The sequence below is a fragment of the Lissotriton helveticus genome, chromosome 8, assembly GCF_964261635.1.
Source record: "Lissotriton helveticus chromosome 8, aLisHel1.1, whole genome shotgun sequence".
In the NCBI taxonomy this organism is placed as follows: domain Eukaryota; kingdom Metazoa; phylum Chordata; class Amphibia; order Caudata; family Salamandridae; genus Lissotriton; species Lissotriton helveticus.
The window spans coordinates 462503766-462521400 of record NC_136069.1 but is presented as its reverse complement, the minus strand read 5'-3'; the positions used below and the strand labels follow the sequence as shown (position 1 = coordinate 462521400).

General features: G+C 46.2%; 1 protein-coding gene and 1 long non-coding RNA gene across 3 annotated transcripts in view; one reads left to right on the top strand and one right to left on the bottom strand.

The window, feature by feature from the left end:
• LOC144772782 (uncharacterized) overlaps positions 1–17635 on the bottom strand; it is a 340470-nt gene that overhangs the window by 91143 nt on the left and 231692 nt on the right. The gene's annotated exons all lie outside the window — the stretch shown is intronic.
• The window catches only part of RCBTB2 (RCC1 and BTB domain containing protein 2), a 374196-nt gene that overhangs the window by 203302 nt on the left and 153259 nt on the right, over positions 1–17635 (top strand). For both annotated transcript variants that reach the window (XM_078657335.1, XM_078657336.1), the window contains 2 exons: positions 7186–7344; positions 15528–15635. In XM_078657335.1, the coding sequence (XP_078513461.1) occupies positions 7186–7344; positions 15528–15635 (267 nt within the window). The remainder of the gene's footprint in view (positions 1–7185; positions 7345–15527; positions 15636–17635) is intronic.

Sequence of the window (17635 nt, the reverse complement as noted above, 5' to 3'; positions counted from 1 at the left end):
TAATGCGCGGGATGATTGGTCTTGGAGGTCAGCCCGGGTTGGGCATCGGGCCTAAGGTACGATGAGCGTGCTCCACCACAAATCTAGGGGTACAAGACTCTTTCCCAAACATGTCGGCCAATAAAGTATCAACAAAGAGGTCAATGCGGCCCGTGGCGGTGGTCTCAGGCACCCCCAAGATGCGGATATTGTTGCGTCTGCTTCTCGCTTCGAGGTCCTCGTTCTTGATTACCACCTCCTTGAGGATACGTTCCACCCATTCTAGCCTTTGGAGGGATTGCGCTGTGCCATCCTCAGTGTCTGAGTTTCGTGCCTCAGCCACGTTTAGGCGTCGGTCGTAAACTTGTATTTTGGCCCCTAGGCTCGCAAGATTCTTATCAAGAGTGTCAAATTACCCATCTAACGCTCTAAAGTCCACACTCATCTCTTGAAATAGTGAGGTGGACGGGACAGATGAGTCATCAATCCGGTCTGCTCCCTGTCCACCCTTCGCCATGCCGGTGCTATCCTCTGGGACCTTCTCCACAAGTTTTTTGAAGGGGAAGGTCTTCTGCTTGTGATCTTTGCGGCCCAATGCCGCGAAACAGCGGAGCGAGCGGGCCTTCAGCAGAGCGGACCCTATGACAGTTGCAGGAAGAGAAGGTGGAAGCCAGGGACCAGTGCTAGAGATAGATGGGGAAATCTGCGCTTGGGGCTTGTAATGAATGTGCCATTTATATGGTTGAATGGCCCGGTTATGACCGTTGCCCATCACCACCTCAGTATATCTTGATCTAATATAGTGATGTGTAGGCCTGCATAGTATGAATAAGCTACAAAGTAGGGCTCGATTATGCCTTTTCTGTTTCTCGCTTTATCTTGCTTCATGGCAGTGCTTGTCTATTGGCATTGGCATACTCTTATGCCTTCTTGCATACTAATTTTGCTAATTTACGGGAATAGTGGCCTATGCTTGAGCGACTCCATTTTCTAAGCTGTCTCCATCTTCTGAGCCTTTCTAGGTGAGAAGCCATCTAATGCTTTTCACTTGTTTTCTGCACTTCGTATGCTGGTAGAAACTGGTTCTTGCCACAGGAATGTACTTGCTCTGCTCCGAAGTCATAACAGACGCCTGGCCAGCCGAAGCTGTGTCCTTGGTACGGAGTGGTACAGAATCTGATGGGAAAAGGGGGTTGACTCACAGGAGCCTTGTCTTATGTCTCCACTGGTACTAAAGGGAGTGTCTGGGTCCTGATCACCAGAAGTTCAACACAGGGCAGACGTGCAGCTGTGACGGTGGAGCGAATAGTACCACCCTGTCTCCCGATTCGGCCGGAGAAATGGGCTCCCCTCTGGCGAAGTGGAAGCGGGATGTGCAGACAGTTGATATGGTGTTACACTAATTCTTATATTCCTGCTGATCTTTCCTATTTTCAGGTCCAATACATTTATATACATATAAGTTCTATATATGTTTTACTGATTGTGTTTAGCAATTGCTTAGGTGCTAGTGTGAAGAAGGCCTACCGTGAACTATTCTTTCATTATATAATAAAAGAAACCCCAGAGTATATGATTATTTGTCTGTGTTCCTTGTGGAGGGAAGACGGGCCCCTTTTTGACCAAATGCTTTTGGAAGGATGGGTAAGTTCCCTTCCAACAGGTAATTGTTGATACGGAAGGTTGGCCGGCTCCCAGCAAGGAGTGAAAATCTAATTCTTCCACCCCCAGCCTTGTTAGGAGAGGTATGCGTTGGATATATCTAGTCCTACCTGGGTGAGTATTCTGTGACCGGAGAGGAGCGGCAAATAGCCTCCCGCACAGCACCTGTCACCAGGAGGTTTGTGATATTTTGTTGTTGTTGTAGTTGTTGTGTGCGAGCCTCTCGTCAAGAGCTATAGAATTGCACTTATTGTTATTGTTCCTTTCTTGGGTAAGTGTTGTGGAGTGTTGTATCTTTTGGGACCCAAGAGGGATAAGCTTGCATGTCCTGATTATTGGCAGAATTTTCAGGCCATTACAGGGCTTCGGGCAGTGACGGAACGAGCTTTGTGTTCCCCAGGGCAGTTTGGTAGGAGAAATTGCAGTCGCTTCAGGAGCTGGGCACATACATCGAGATTTTCCAATGTAGTGTAGAGTCCAGGTTGAGGTCTGGGTGCTGAGGGATGATGGGACTCCACTGGAGTCGTGCAGCAGGCCGGTGGTAGTTAGTTCAGAGGGAGCAGCCAAACTGTCCTATTAAACAAGTGCATAGGGGTGAGTTACTCTGCTGCGGAAGAACTGCAAGGCTCAGGTTGCATTGTTTGGGAAGATAGAGGCACCCTATGAGGCTATGCAGAGGGCCAAATAAGGGCGATGTGAGGGGCACCGGCGGATTAATGAAGGCCCGACTCCGCACGGATGCTGACTTGTGCTGTGGAGCGAAATGGAACGTCAGCTGCTGGAAAGGGCCACCTGCAATATGTGGTGGCTTGGCGGTAGGCCCAATGGCTGCAGGCCGCATTCAGGAAAGGCCGTTTGTAGGGGGGAACGGGTCGGGAGGCAACTGGGTGCAGGGAGCAACGGCCGCCTCCAGCTACACCCGCCCCATCACCTCACAGCGATCGGGTGTCGGGTGTCGATTCCTGGGCTCTCCCGTGGGCCCTGTCCTTGCGGGACCTCAGGAAATCAGCTGGAGTGTGCTATGTGGCCCGGGGACAGTCAAGTGCGGCTGCTCCTCTACCGAGCCTTAAACAGCGTGTGTGGGGTCGGAGAGCGCGGAGGCAGACCCGTGCCTGGTAAACTCATCGCCACAATGTGTCCCTGGCCGCCGCTCGCTGTCGCTTCGCCGCCGCACTGCGAGGCAAGGAATCAGGCCGCAACCGCTACCAGCTCCGCCCCTCAGCTCTTCGAACGCCGGAACACCGGTACAGAGACACCTCTCCGCGAGCAGGTCTGATCGGCATATTCAGCGTGGTTTCCGCTAAATGGCGGTGCCGAGCTCAGGGTGACTGCTGCCGGAAATGTGGGGGATACAGCGCTGTTGCTGGGACGGCTGGCGGAGCTTCAACGCCGTGCGGCCATCATGGTCGGCAGCTTGGCCACGCCCCAACAAATGATATATTTAACAGCAAATAAGAATAATGTCCAAGTATGTGTTCTATTGGAATTATTAATGTGATTGATGCTATGCAACTAACATGTTAGTGCGGCTTCTCTATTTACAATCGTGCTATTAGTGTGTCTGTTTTTGTGCATAACATCAAAAAGATGTACTTGTTGGAGAAGAGTCATATTTCATTTCATTCTGCTTGTTGCATAGAGAGGGCTAGATGCTTGTGGTCCTTTCGGTATTTACTATTATTAATTTGATTAATTGCCAAATGTGCTTGTTTAATTCCTTAAAGGCACGTGTGTATTTGCATTTATTATGATTTTGGTTGTATGCTAAATCTCTTGACTCCAATGAGTTTAGCTTTCTGTAATGATATTATTATTTGAATGAATCTACAGATACTGAGAACTTTACAAGTATTGTGCAGGTTTTCCCAGTGGTTGTTCCTTCCCAGCCCATTGACCCTCCTTAATTAATTAGGAAAGGAGCGTTGACACATGATATTCAGGCTGAGATTGTCTTCCCTAGAACTTTCACAAGGGATATGACTCTTTTGCTGGAGAGGAACGTGCAGCTAGCCTTAGATAAGCTAATTACAAATACTGAGAACTGTAAAAGTATTGTGCAGGTTTTCTTAGTGGTTGTCCCTTTCCAGTCCATGGACCCTCCTTAATTAATTAGGGGTGGAGCGTTGGTACATGATGTTCAGGCTGAGGTTGTCTTTCCTAAAACTTTCACGAGGGATATGACTCTTTTGCTGGAGTGCGAGGTGCAGCTAGCATTAATTAAGCTGATTATGGATGCTGATTATCAGTTGTGGATGTGTAAGGATTTAATGTCTAACTCCAATTACTCGAGTTGGCACAAATTCTGCGTAGAGCATGTCGGATAATACTTGGACATTTTGCCGAGGGCCATGATGAACAAGAAAAAGAGAAGTATGCGGAGTACAGAATAGTAAATTCGTCCCTTGCTTACGGATAACTTTTAAAACAGCGGAAATAACTAGATACCTTTTAGTTATTACCAATAAAACATTGGTGGTCTGTTTTAACGCGTTTTATTTAAAGATCCTGTAAAATGGCTGCTAAGTCAGGCCACTCCAGTATGACATTTTGTATCTTAAAATGTTTGTGTTTTATCAATTTATTTTATTTAGACCTCTCCAGAAATCAACTAAATTAATTACAGATCCAATTCATTATTATTCATAATACAAACCAGATGATTTAAAAAATTTATACAAATTGTAGCATACAAGTTCATTGGGAGGAAATCGTAATAATTCTATTAGATCTCTAGCAGCATTTATATTGTATCCGAAACATATAGGTTTCAAAAAACGATGTCGGGCCTCTACCAATGTTCTGTTGAGGCAGATGTTTAGTACATGATTTAGGTCTTGGACTCCTCCACTATATAAATCACATAGCAGAGACTTGTCTCCTGGATTTCTCCAGTGTTTTGTGTATGTGTTTATTGGGAGGATCACTAAGCACACCATGATGATGCAGCGTCAAACATTGTGTTCTAATGTAAAGCGCAGGTGACCATGCCTGGAGAAAGGGCTATTGAACTTTGAAAATGGTTTAAGGCTGTCGCTAGATTATCATTGAAAGTGTAGTATCCTGTTTCACTCTTAAAAGTTTCAAGCTTTGTGAGGGCCCTTAAGGAGCCTTCTTCCGCGTGCAGTAGATTGTATGCCCACCTTATTATATGAACAACAAGGGGTGGTGAGGGACAGAGTCTCTGAATTAAGCAGAATACTCTCACCCAGTCAAGAGATCAGGGCTAGATCCAACACCGTTTTTTAGCTCATTGCACCATCCCAGTTTCAGAACCTGGCTGTATGCAAATTAGTCTGTTCCTGTCCCAGTGCATGATGGGAACAGGGCAAACCAAACTACAAAAGCCAATTCTTACACTGGGAAGGAAACAAGCTTCCGGGGACCGGTTTCTGGCATTACAGCCGACTTCGACCCGGCTTGCTTGCACCATCAGGATTCAAGCAAGCCGGGCCGAAGACGGCTGTAATGCCAGAAACCGGTCCCCGGAAGCTTGTTTCCTTTCCAGTAAAGAATTGGCTTGGTAGTTTGGTCTGCCCTGTTCCCATGATGCACTGGGCCAGGGTCAGACTAATTTGCATGTAGCCAGGTTCTGAGCTGGGATGGTGCAGTGAGCTAAAAAACGGTGATGGGTCAAGCCCTGATCTTTTGACTGGGTAGGAGTGTTCTGCTTAATTCAGATACTCTGTCCATCACCACCCCCTTTATGAATCGTTTTGGCCACCACAAGTGTGGAAGGGTATGCTCAGATGTGAGTCCCTTGCTCACTGCACCATCAGGATTCAAGCAAGCCGGGCCGAAGACGGCTGTAATGCCAGAAACCGGTCCCCGGAAGCTTGTTTCCTTTCCAGTAAAGAATTGGCTTGGTAGTTTGGTCTGCCCTGTTCCCATGATGCACTGGGCCAGGGTCAGACTAATTTGCATGTAGCCAGGTTCTGAGCTGGGATGGTGCAGTGAGCTAAAAAACGGTGATGGATCAAGCCCTGATCTTTTGACTGGGTAGGAGTGTTCTGCTTAATTCAGATACTCTGTCCATCACCACCCCCTTTATGAATCACCTTATTATATGAGCCAGAGCTCTAGAAAAAGAGCTCACTATTGAGAGCTCCGGACGCAGTGCTTGAACCGGCATGGCTTGGCTCTAAGGTAGGTATTTTACTAGGTAGCTTCCTGTCATACAAGTTTAATTTATGCCATTGTTTATGAATCATGAGATCTAATTACAGCTCTATATTGTGTCAGTTCTCACCATATGGGTAACCAGGAGAGGCTTAGTCTTCAGTGTTCTTGCTTTGAAAGGGACAACTGGAAAAGAGCAGATTGCCTGATTCCCCCACTCTTCGGCATATTATGGTCATCTGAAAGCTGCTTAAGAGTACAGGCGTTATGGCCTGTGTCTTTTCAGAATATAAATCAGCAGACCGGTGTGGTACGTGGTACAAAGGTGACTGTTACAGGCAATATACTGTATGCAGGCAGTCACATTATCACATAACAATGTATAATACCCCAATCAATGCAGTCTACTATCTAAGCAGATTTGTTTCTCTAAAGTAGATCATTTCATTATATAAAGTAAAAGATGTTTGTATCTAAGACTCAATTTTGTAGATTCAAATGGAAACACTTTGTTCTGTCAGTGATATATTCCTGAAAGAACATAATCTAAAATGTTTGCATGATTTCTTGAACTTACATTAGTTGAGTACTTGGGTAACCAATAGCCCTTCTAAAATGGAAGGTGTTCTCTTCTCAGATACAGATGTGGTGGTTATTTATCTGCCCCATCATTGTTTTTTATAGTTTCCATCACAGTCCGCCTTTAGCTTATTGATGTATCGCAAAATGCTGAGGCAAGTCGTTAGAGTTCACCTTCAGTGTATCAGAAGAAGTGTAGAGCAAAGGTGAAGTTTATAATAAGAGATATGTGTATTTTATTAATGCTTTTGTTTCCCTCTGGTGCTCGCCACAAGTTTTAATGAAGTGGACGTTTGCAACTCTAGTATCAGGTTCAATACAACAAAGAAACGGCAATAACAATTTCATACTCTTCTCTCCTCAGCTGATCTCAGGTCCTTAGTTCACGAGACAAATTATAAAAGACGCAGACGGTTTTTAAGATACTTGGAAAGTGTGCTGAAGTCCTTCATAAGCTGAATGAGATTTGTAGTGTTCCAGTCTAAGTGTTGTTGATTCTGATCAATAGTAACCTTTGCAATGGTTTCTGTTCTTACGATCTAACCATTTCAAATGCCTATCTCAATCCAACAGTCTTTCCATATCTTGTAATCATGAAGATAGTGAGTTTTGGATCCTGCAAATCAGCTTGTGGTTATGCCAGTTAATTCTGTTGCAGATTGATGAAGTGTAGAATATTACAGGGCCATAGAGAGGCATTTTCAAAATGTGGCAGTATAATACATGAAACTGAGGTAAACGTATGCTTATGATTAATAGACATTGTAAAAGTAACAATGCAATTTGTTTTTGTTTTCCTTCTCAAACCTGCCATATCGGTACCAATAAACTGATTTAGTTTTCCAACAGGTTTACGCTTGGGGTTACAACAACTCAGGACAAGTTGGTTCAGGTTCAACAGCCAACCAACCAACCCCACGAAGAGTAACCAGCTGTTTACAGAGTAAAGTAGTCGTTGATATTGCGTGTGGTCAAATGAGTTCCATGGCTGCAGTAGACACTGGAGAGGTAAGGTGAAGATTTGTATAGAATTGATGTATCTCTTGGATCTGGTTTATGTTTGTAATCATACTCCATCAAATGACGAGCCCTCCCTTCCTGTTTTTATCCAGGCTGTGTATCACATATTTTGTAAGGCACTCATGGTTTCTTTTCTCTAACCACAGCTCTTCTGACTAAGTGCATACAAAACAGTGTGACCACGTGTCTTTGATCTTACCATCTTTTTATGCAGTCCTCCTTGCTTGAAGTGTTGAGTGAGTATTGCACTAGATGTTGGTTGTTAGTAATTGCTCTGTATATAGTATGCAGTGTTACATGCTTTAAAGCCAATACAGTCTTAGAAAAAAAGGTAAAGCAATGCTCCCCCATAAAAGAAGATAATTCACCCTGCTTCTAGTAGGACAATCACTCAACCATATATGTGTAAGAGTTTGCCAAGCTGAATCTTAACTTTCTGACAGGGACTTCTAATTGAAGATTCCTCCCCTTTTGAATACTTCCCCAGGCATCAGACTGGATCCGCATAGTTTTCAGCAGTTCCCCTGTGTGCCAGCACAATGCACCGACAGATCTGTGTCGATGTTGTTCTGCTCTGGATAACACGTGCGCGTACCAATAAAGGCGCCACTCAAGGGCATTGACATAAGTTCCTCTCTTTCCATGCCAGAAGGCGAGTAAGGCGAGTATCTGGACCTATGCCATATCTCGCCGATACGCTGTACTGTTCTGTTTTTCAGTGTACAAAGAAATTGTATCACCTCCCAAGTCTACAGGGTTTAAACCCAGTGGCCCAGTGGGAATGTCACAAACAAATGTCTATAGCTGACCCACATATTGGTTGCCCGTGGCACCTAAGGTCAGATTAGAACTTTAAGGCCTGCAGTGATTTCACCTTGATGCTCCCCAAGGCCATTCGAGATCAGGAAGCAAAGCTCTGCAGGATGATGCACCGCAAGAGTCTGTACTGGGATTGCTCTGTGAATAAAGGTAGGTCATGTTCCCATTCCGAGGTTGCTCCAAGTAGCGGTCTTCACACCCTAAATCCTCAGGAAAATCCAAAAAGAAGCACAAGAATTCCAAGTGGGACTCTGCTACGCCTCGCCACTCTCTGTCACCGCGAAGGCGTCATCACGCCTCCAGGTCTTGTTCCCAAAGTCATTCTACTTAGACTTGATTCTGACCCTGGTCCCATAGAAACCAGAATTTGTGGGCCTGTCTGCGACATCGCAGCAAATAAAGGAATTCACAATTCCATGCTGTGCCTTTTTTGCACGTTAAAGGCTCCCTCTAGCTGTTTTTTGTCTGTTTGTGGGTCTGTTTTATAGTCTGCTGGGCCTGTTTTTACTGTAGATTTCCTTTTTATTAAAACAAACATTGCCTTCAGCAAGCTCAAATCCATGCAGTCTTCCATACCTTGCAAAACACTTACACAGTATGTCTGTGCAAGTTTAGAACTGCCCCAATTTGCAAACATCGGCCACTTTTTAGCTATCTAATTCACCATTCCGGGTCACTATAATTTTGGTGCCTTGGTGTATTCTCTGTCTAGGTTTGACCCTTCTCACCAGCACCCCTCGGATATTCACAAAGTGATGGCAGTGGTTGTGCATAACATCTTTGGAGGTCAGGGATCCTAGTCTTCCTCTAATTCCCCGACTGGCTTGTGAAGCCTGGCTTGCCTCAGGTAGTTTTCACCCACCTCCAGACTACAACAAACCTTCACAAACGACCCCCCTCATCAAAACCATTCTGGATGTCCGCCGATCCACCAGAGAAGATAGTTCAGGATATTCTGGCTTTGATCCCAATTTTTCAATCTTTGTCCTCTATCTCAGCAAGGATGACTCTCAATCAATCAGGGAATTTATAAACGCACTACTTACCCGTTAGGGTCTCAAGGCGCTGGGGGGGGGGGGGAGCTGCTGCTAGTGGTCGAAGAGCCAGGTCTTGAGCAGTCTTCTGAAGGCCGGGAGGTCTGCGGTCTGTCGTAGGTGGAGGGGGAGAGCGTTCCAGGTCTTGGCGGCGCGATAGGAGAATGATCGGCCCCCGGCGGTGGTTCTGTGGATGCGCGGGACGGGGGCCAGGGACAGGTCGGCGGAGCGTAGATTCCTGTTGGGCACGTGGAAGGAGAGTCTGCTGTTGAGGTAGGCTGGGCCGCTCATGTGGAGTGCTTTGTGTGCGTGGATCATGAGTTTGAATAATAATAATAATAATAATAAAAACATTTATTAAGTGCCTGGTTACACAGAGAAACAGTGCGTCCCCGCGCTATGAATGCAATCCGTCAGTACTCCCAAAACAAACCAAGCAGAAGGGGAAAAGACAGAAGGAAGTTACAATCACTAGACTTTGGGGAACAGATATGTCTTCAATTTTAGTCTGAACCGTAGTTCAGATGGTTCCATCCTAAGTTCAATAGGAAGTTCGTTCCAGTATTTACTGGCTAGGAACGTAAAAGACCGCCCTCCCATCCGCGCTCTGCGGATACGGGGCACCACCAACTGCATGCTGCCCATGGATCTAAGCAATCGTTTGGGACGGTATATAGTCAGCATGTTTTGGAGATAGACCGGGCCGCGGCCATGTGCTATGCGGTGGGTGATGCACATGGTTTTAAACCGAACACGTTCCTGCATGGGAAGCCAGTGCAAGGTTTGTAAAGCTTGCTTCCCAGATGACTTCCTAGGTAGGTTCAACACCAATCGAGCCGCCGCATTCTGGACACATTGGAGTTGGTTTAGGCCCTTTTTACTGGTTCCACAGAGAAGTGAGTTCCCATAATCAAGATGGGAGGTGACTAAGGCATGTACCAGGGTTTTCCGCGCTTTGATTGAAAGAAGATCTAGAATTTTGCGGAGAACCTTTAGTATGCCATAGCATTTCCCGGCTACCATTCCAACATGTTGGGAGTATGAAAGATTGGAATCCAGACAGACACCCAGGTTTTTCACCGCATCAGAGGGAGATGGCATAGTACCCAAATCCGCTGCCCACCAAGCTGATGTCCAGATCGAGGGAGACAACCCGATTATTAGAAGTTCTGTCTTGTTCCCGTTAAGGCGCAAACAGTTATTCCTCATCCAGCCAGCAAGTGCCACAAGACAGGCGGAGAGATTCTCGGCTGCCTCAACTGGATTATGAGATAAAGTAACCACCAGTTGAGTATCATCCGCGTATGACAAAATATCCACCCCATAAGATTCTACCAGACGTGCCAGGGGCTCCATGTATAGATTGAACAACGTGGGGCTTAATATAGAGCCCTGTGGAACCCCTTGCCTGAGAGAACGAGGAGTGGATTTGAATGGGGGGCAGTGCACTTGAAATTTCCTGTCAGCTAAAAAGGAGCACATCCATTCATAGGCAGGGCCGGCTATCCCCATCTCACTTAAGCGAGCAAGGAGCCCTGAGTGCGATACGGTATCAAACGCCGCACTCAGGTCTAATAGTATCAAAGCAGCTGTATGTCCCTCATCTACTTTGCGACGGAGCAATTCAGTGGAAAACAGGAGGGCAGTCTCCGTAGAATGCTGCGCCCTAAAACCCGATTGGGAGGAATGAAGAAGATTATCCTCCACGAAGGTAACTAGTTGGTTATTAACCAATTTCTCCACAACTTTGGCGCAAAAAGGTAGGAGGGAAATGGGGCGGAGATTATCCAACTGAGTCATACTCATATTGGCTTTTTTTTTATGGGAACAACCTGGGCCAGTTTCCATTCCTCAGGTACCAAACTTTCTTGAAAGGACAGAGTCGCCAGGTTGCCTATATAATCACTCAAAAGAGGTAGATGACTTCTGAGGATCTTAGCAGGGGCGATATCCATAGGGGATCCAGAATGGATACCCATAATTATTTTTGTCAACTCCTTCCGTGGAGGGACCTTAAATTACATGAGACAACTATGACAAGAATGTGATTCTTTTGGCGACGGGGAGCCAGTGCAGGTCTCTCAGGTGCCGGGTCATGTGGTCTCGACGTGGGACTTCTAGGATCAGGCGTGCGGAGGCGTTCTGGATTCTTTGGAGTCTGTTGATGAGTTTAGACGGGGCACCGGCGTAGAGGGCGTTTCCGTAGTCGAGCCGGCTGCTGACGAGGGTCGGGGTGACAGTTTTCCGTGTGTCCGCAGGGATCCATCTGTAGATCTTGCGGAGCATACGGAGGGTGTGGAAGCAGGAGGAGGAGACTGCGTTGACTTGCTGGGACTGATGGCCTTCTGCATTCTGCTGGCAAGCACGCAAGATGGCATAAGAGGGCTCTGCAGTGAGATCTGAAGTTCCACTTGGCACTGCACCAGGGGGATCTTTCCTATCTGGTCTAGATTTCGGAGGAGGCTGCAAAAGATCTGCAGTGGTGGGTGCGGAACCAGGATTGGGTCAGCGGAAGACCCCTCTCCATTCTCCTCCCTGTGCTCACAATGGTGATAGATGCATTGCTTCTGGTTTGGGGAGTCCATATGTGAGAGGTGACAATCTGAAGCATCAGGTCTCTGGCAGCGGCACTACTGGGGTTGAAAGCCCTCCTGCTCTCCATCCTAGAAAAGCAGGTGCTCATGGACAATGCTACCACCATGTGGTGTTGCAACAAGCCAGACAGGATGGGTGTATGGACCCTGTACTTGGAGGTTTTGTGTTTATGGACATGGGTAGACTGCCAAGGAATTTTGTTAAGTGACACATTACATGGCGGGTTTCCTGAATGCCATAGCGGACAAACTACCATTTGTGATCTGCAAGGCCATGGATGCCGTGCAGATCACAAATGGTAGTTACATGTGGAGGTGGTGCAGTGCCTTTTCTGCAAATGAGGACAACACTGGTTCAATATTTTCTCCACCAATAATAACATGCAATGTCAGCACTTTTGCGCATTGGAGTTTTCTAGACGTCTCTCACTCAGAGAAGCATGGAGTGGAACTGAGGACTCCTGAATGACCTTCCACCAATGCCTCTCCTGCCCTGTTGAAGAAGCCCAAGAATAACGGGGCCAAGTCATCCTAATGGCTCCGTATTTGGCATAAAGTGTATGGTATCCTGAACTCCTGGGCATGAGCATCGTCCTCTGATTAGGCTGCCCCTTTAGGAGGATCTCCTGTTGCAGCAGCAGGGCATGGTCCTGCGCCACCTTGACGCTTTGAGATTGAGCAGCGACAGTTGAGTACCTTCACCCTTCCTTCCAAAGTGGTTGATGTCATCTTGGCAACTAGGCATCCCTCATCCAAATCTGTATGCTTCTGCTTTTGGGATATGTTTATGGCCTGGTGTGCTTCTTAACAGATTGACTCAACCCATGCCAAGGTGGTCGGAGTTGTACATGTTGTCCCTAGCCCAGCAAAGCTTTGTTTTGCACACGGTTAAAGGGTTCTTGTCAGCTCTTTCTTCCTTTTTATGGTTGCTGCACTAGCCATCCTTATTTAAATCTGTTGCTATGCAGTTCCTCAAAGGGTTACAATATGTGATTCCAACATATCCTTTTGTTATTCCCCAATGGGACTTAAATGTGGTCCTCACATTCCTCATGTGTATGCCTTTAGAGCCCTCCACAGTTGTTCTCTCAGATTCCTTACCCTTAAGATTGTTTTTCATATTGCTATAACATCAGTGCAATGGGTCAGTGAACGACATGCCCTTTCTGTTAACTTAGCTTCCTTCCTTCCGAAGGTGGTGACTCCATTTCATGCTGGTCTAAACATCACCCTTTCAGCGTTCTTTGCTTTACCTCACCCATCTAAGGAGGAAAGCCTTCAATGGTTGAATACAAAAAGAGCCTTCAGCTTCTATATTGATAACATCAAAGACCACCGGGTGGATAATCAGCTTCTTATCGGGTTCACTGGAGCGAAGAAAGGCAAGGCTGTGCCGAAAAGCTTTGCTATTCTAGACTTTTTTCAGGCTGCTACATGGGTGTTACTGCATACGTTCATAAGGCACTAGGGTCTCCAAGAAAGGGCCTCCAAGAAAGACACTATACCCTCTCGGTCCTACAGGACTTTTTGGTTTGAGTCAGTTCACGAACCCATCACCTCGGAGGTACTGCTCATGTGGGAAACAGTGTTTACAAAACTGTCATTACATCGCGTTCCTGTACAATGTAGTTGTTACAATGACCGCGTTGTTAGAATGCCATGCCTTAGATCGACTTGCTGTAGGGGGCGCTCTAACCTAAGAAATAGTACAATTTACTATTCCAACACCTTCCCTACTGTTGCGCAGGCTGGAGTTGGAATAGTACATTATACTATTCCTAAGTCCAGTGCACCTCCTACAGCAAGTCGATCTAATGACTTGCGTTGTAAAGGTATGGTTTTCTAACTACGCGGTCATTTTAATGACCGTGTTGTAAAGGAACGCAATGTAATAGCATGCTGTATTCTGCTTGGGTATCTGTTCAGAAGGTGAGGCACCTGTAGTTAGAAGTCTCTATCAGAAGAATACGCTACTTACATTGGTAATGCTCTTTCTGGTAGAGACTCTATCAAACTGCAGATTCCCCACCAACTCTACCACCTGGTTTCTTCACATAAAAATATTCAAAATTAGAATGTGCACGCTGGTAACTACCTATTTGTTCAGCTTCACATCTGCAGGTGTGGAAGTGTCAACAAAGCAACTGATAACAGCGTGCATGAGTGGCACCGAGGCAGGTCTGCTCACATCATATCTAGCACGGAACAACATCAACATGGAGCCGTCGGCACCACCTGCCAGCATGCAGGGGTACTGCTAAAACGTTTACGGTTCCAATCTGATGCTTGGGGAAGTATTCAAAAGATGAGGAATCTGCAGTTAGATAGAGTTTCTACCTAAAAGATCATTACTGAAGGTAAGTCACTTATTCATTAGTTACTGCCTGCAAGCTCTACGTTTCAATGTTTCAGTCCTTCGCACCCTATATAAGAACACTGCTTTAGGTCCAAGCATAAAGGGCCTAATTCTCAGTTCACCTGGACCTATTTGAAGGATCAGAGAAAAATGTAACCTAAATCTTAAGTAACAAGTAAGGACAGAAATCCCCAGATTCCACAGTTTAAAAAATATGTGATAGAGTTGTCGTGACTTAGTGCGATGCTTTGCATAGGCATCTTTTGTGGGAGCACATCTCCTCCACACTCATTGTTCCATGTTCACTACTCTTAAGTCTTGGGCCCTAATATATACATAAAGTCTACGAAGTGAGAGGCTTGCTCCGTAAGTATGGGGCTTTAGTATATTTAAAAAAATAGGGACATCAGGGGTGTAAGAAGGTGAGTAGTCATCTTTCACCAGTGCTGACAATTTGTTCCTTAAGTAGGCTTCACAAGCCATTTATCTCTCATTTTATTAATTAAACAAGCATTCTTTACAGTGCAATTAGGGTCTGGAGCTCCCTCCCATCGACTCTTTGCATAACGTCAAGCCATGTTTGTTTAAAATGATCTCAGAAATGAACTCAAAAACCTCCTATTTAAGAGACACTTTCGATGAGATCACTTCGCCACATCCCCTGTTTGACTTGCCATCTATCCCTAATCCACATGCCTGAACTTTATTCCCTGATTCGAGCTGCTGGGTCTGTGTGTTCTGTTTATTGTTATCCATATTCTTCTTGTTCCCTTGTAAAGCGCTCTGATGCCCTTGGGCCAAGTTCATTTTTTATATTCCATCTGATTATATATTGGTAGTGTTGCCGAAAAAGTCTTACCACAATGAAGAATTACTGGAGCTGAATATACAATTAATAGTTGTGAATGTCATTAAACAATTCAGACACGCCCTTGTTCCTTGAAGCAGTATTCTTTTTGATACAGAATTCAATTCTTCTATATTAGAAATCACTATAATTCAACCTAAGAAGTCACTGCAACTCACACAGTAAAGCTTCCATCCATCAACTCCTCTTGCGTTGATGACTCTTTTTGGAAAATTTCTGCAGAGCATATTGTGGAGGTGGTATAATGTAATACTACTTATACTTAAGAGCCTTAATATGTGTTTTGAGAGTTTAGTATTAAAAACACACTGAATAATTATAGGATTGACAAAGTAACAAACCAGTTGCCTGTGCTGAACATTTGTGTACATTTTGAAGGATGTTTTGAAGGATTGTGAGCAGTGAAGGTTCACGTATATGTATTTAAGTATGATTGGCTCGCAGTTCTCGTGATGATATAATTCTGCCAGGTTTGTGATGGTTAGAATATTTCTCTTCAGGTTTATGGCTGGGGTTACAACGGTAACGGACAACTTGGCGTGGGCAGTGGAGGAAATCAGCCAACTCCATGCAGACTAGCAGCACTGCAGGGCATTCATGTCCAGAAGGTAGGTCCAGTATTTGTTTTAATTCTACAAATTATATATCTTTTTGAAATGAATACTTTGAGCAAAAAGAGCAGCTTCAGTGTGATTTCTTGGAGCTATTTTGTGTCCTGTGTCGATAACATAAAAATAATTGTGGACAATACTTGTTCATTGGTGTCTTGTGCGTGTTTGTCAGTTAGCTTTAGCACTTCCAGTTGTATCCCCTCTCTTGCAGTAATACTGGACATCAGAAAATGCCGATATGGGGCATGAATGGTGCACTCATATCAAATATGAAATGGGCTCCAATTACTGGATGAATTAGGTTGGTAGATAGAGAAACTTGGGTGCATACATTAGAGGGTTTGCTTAAAATAACAAGGGGGCTGGTTGTTCTCTTATCCTGTTGAATCATATGTAATTAATTTCATTCAAGGTTCTTGTTAGTAGAGTGCTTGTTAGTCATCTGATATTTGAAGGGGCCAAGCCTAAGGGTAAGTCTCAAATTTCTGCGTTTGGTGTCTTGCTTGCTTGGCATTGTTCATTTCAATTTCTATTAACAACTTTATTTTTGGGGTTAACAGCGGTTCAGAAGGTACACACAAGGATGGACACTCGTAGTTTACACTGATATAATGTAAACATTGACATTGCCATATGCACGTTCTTACATGATTACGCATAGGCTAGATCATTCAAGATTTAGAGTTCTACAAATTATGTCCGGCAGCCTTCATCGTCTTCTAGATGGTGATTATCCAGACGAGATACCCTACAGTTGTGTGAGCTGTGCAAAGAGTGGGACATAACCATAGTATCCACTCCCCCTCTCCAGTCCTCCCTTATTACATACATCACAAGGGGTGCCATATCAGGAGGAATTTATGCATTCAGCATGTGCCTTTACTGCCTGGAGCACCACCATGACCCCAAGTCTTTGCGGGAGCGGTCCTGAAAGCGACTCGAGGCCCGGCAGTCGGCTCCGCGTCGCTCAAGGTCCCGGTCGTGTGAGAGGTCGAGGGACAAATCGCAGAACAATCATCACTCCTCTTCTAAGTCTTCGCAGGTAAGTCGAAGCATAAGAAGAAGTCAAAGAAGCATTGTCGCTCTTCGACTTCCCCCTCGTCTGTCGGCCGACGTGACGAAGGGTGCGGGTGATGCCACTCCTGCGGCTCCGCGTGCGGAGCCTACAGGGTCGACTCTGGCCTTCCCGCAACCAGGAGCGACCCCTGCCCAGCTTCTTCAGTTCTACGAAGCGATGCATGCTATCTTTGGGCAGCCCGACTCCTTCGGCGCGCCTTCGTGCCTGCGGACTCGGCTGGGGGCCCTAGGCCTTCAATGCCAGCGGCTTCGGCCTTGGCACCGCAGGGCCCCCTTGGATCTAGGCCTGGATCCGGATCGGCACCGGTCGACCTCGTTACACCTTCACCGGCGCCGATTCCACCGGCACCACGTCCGCAGCCAGCGCCAGCTGGACCCCCAGCCAGCGTCAACCCCAGCTTCCGCCCCGATGTGGACAAAGAGCCGGACCAACGCCGGATCCGGCGCCAGTGGTTACTTTTGTTCCTGTGTTCCACCCTGGCCCTTTTCAGCCAGATTGGCAGTCAGAGGAGGGTGAGGAAGACTGGGAGGGCTCTGGAGGCCCTTTAACAGACCAGTTGAATTATGATCCGGACTGGCGGGAGGAACTGGGCGATGCCAGTGGTCTAGATACCTCCCCAGACCGTAGCATGTTGTCTCCTCCTACTGTGGCTACGGAGGAGGGAGCGTCGTACGCAGTTGTGTTGCATAGGGCGGCCGAGGCTCTCCACCTCAAGCTACTTACGGTGACAGTCAGGACTAACCTCCTGACCGAGGTGCTTCAGCCGGCAGTGAGCTCTTAGGAGCCCCTGCTGCTGTTCATTGAAGCCCTAACAGACGTCCTTTTGGGCACCTGGTCCAGGCCCAACACAGGGGCTTCTGTGGATAGGATGATTGCCCAACGCCACTGCCTGGCTCCGGGCGACCCCACTTTCCACTCC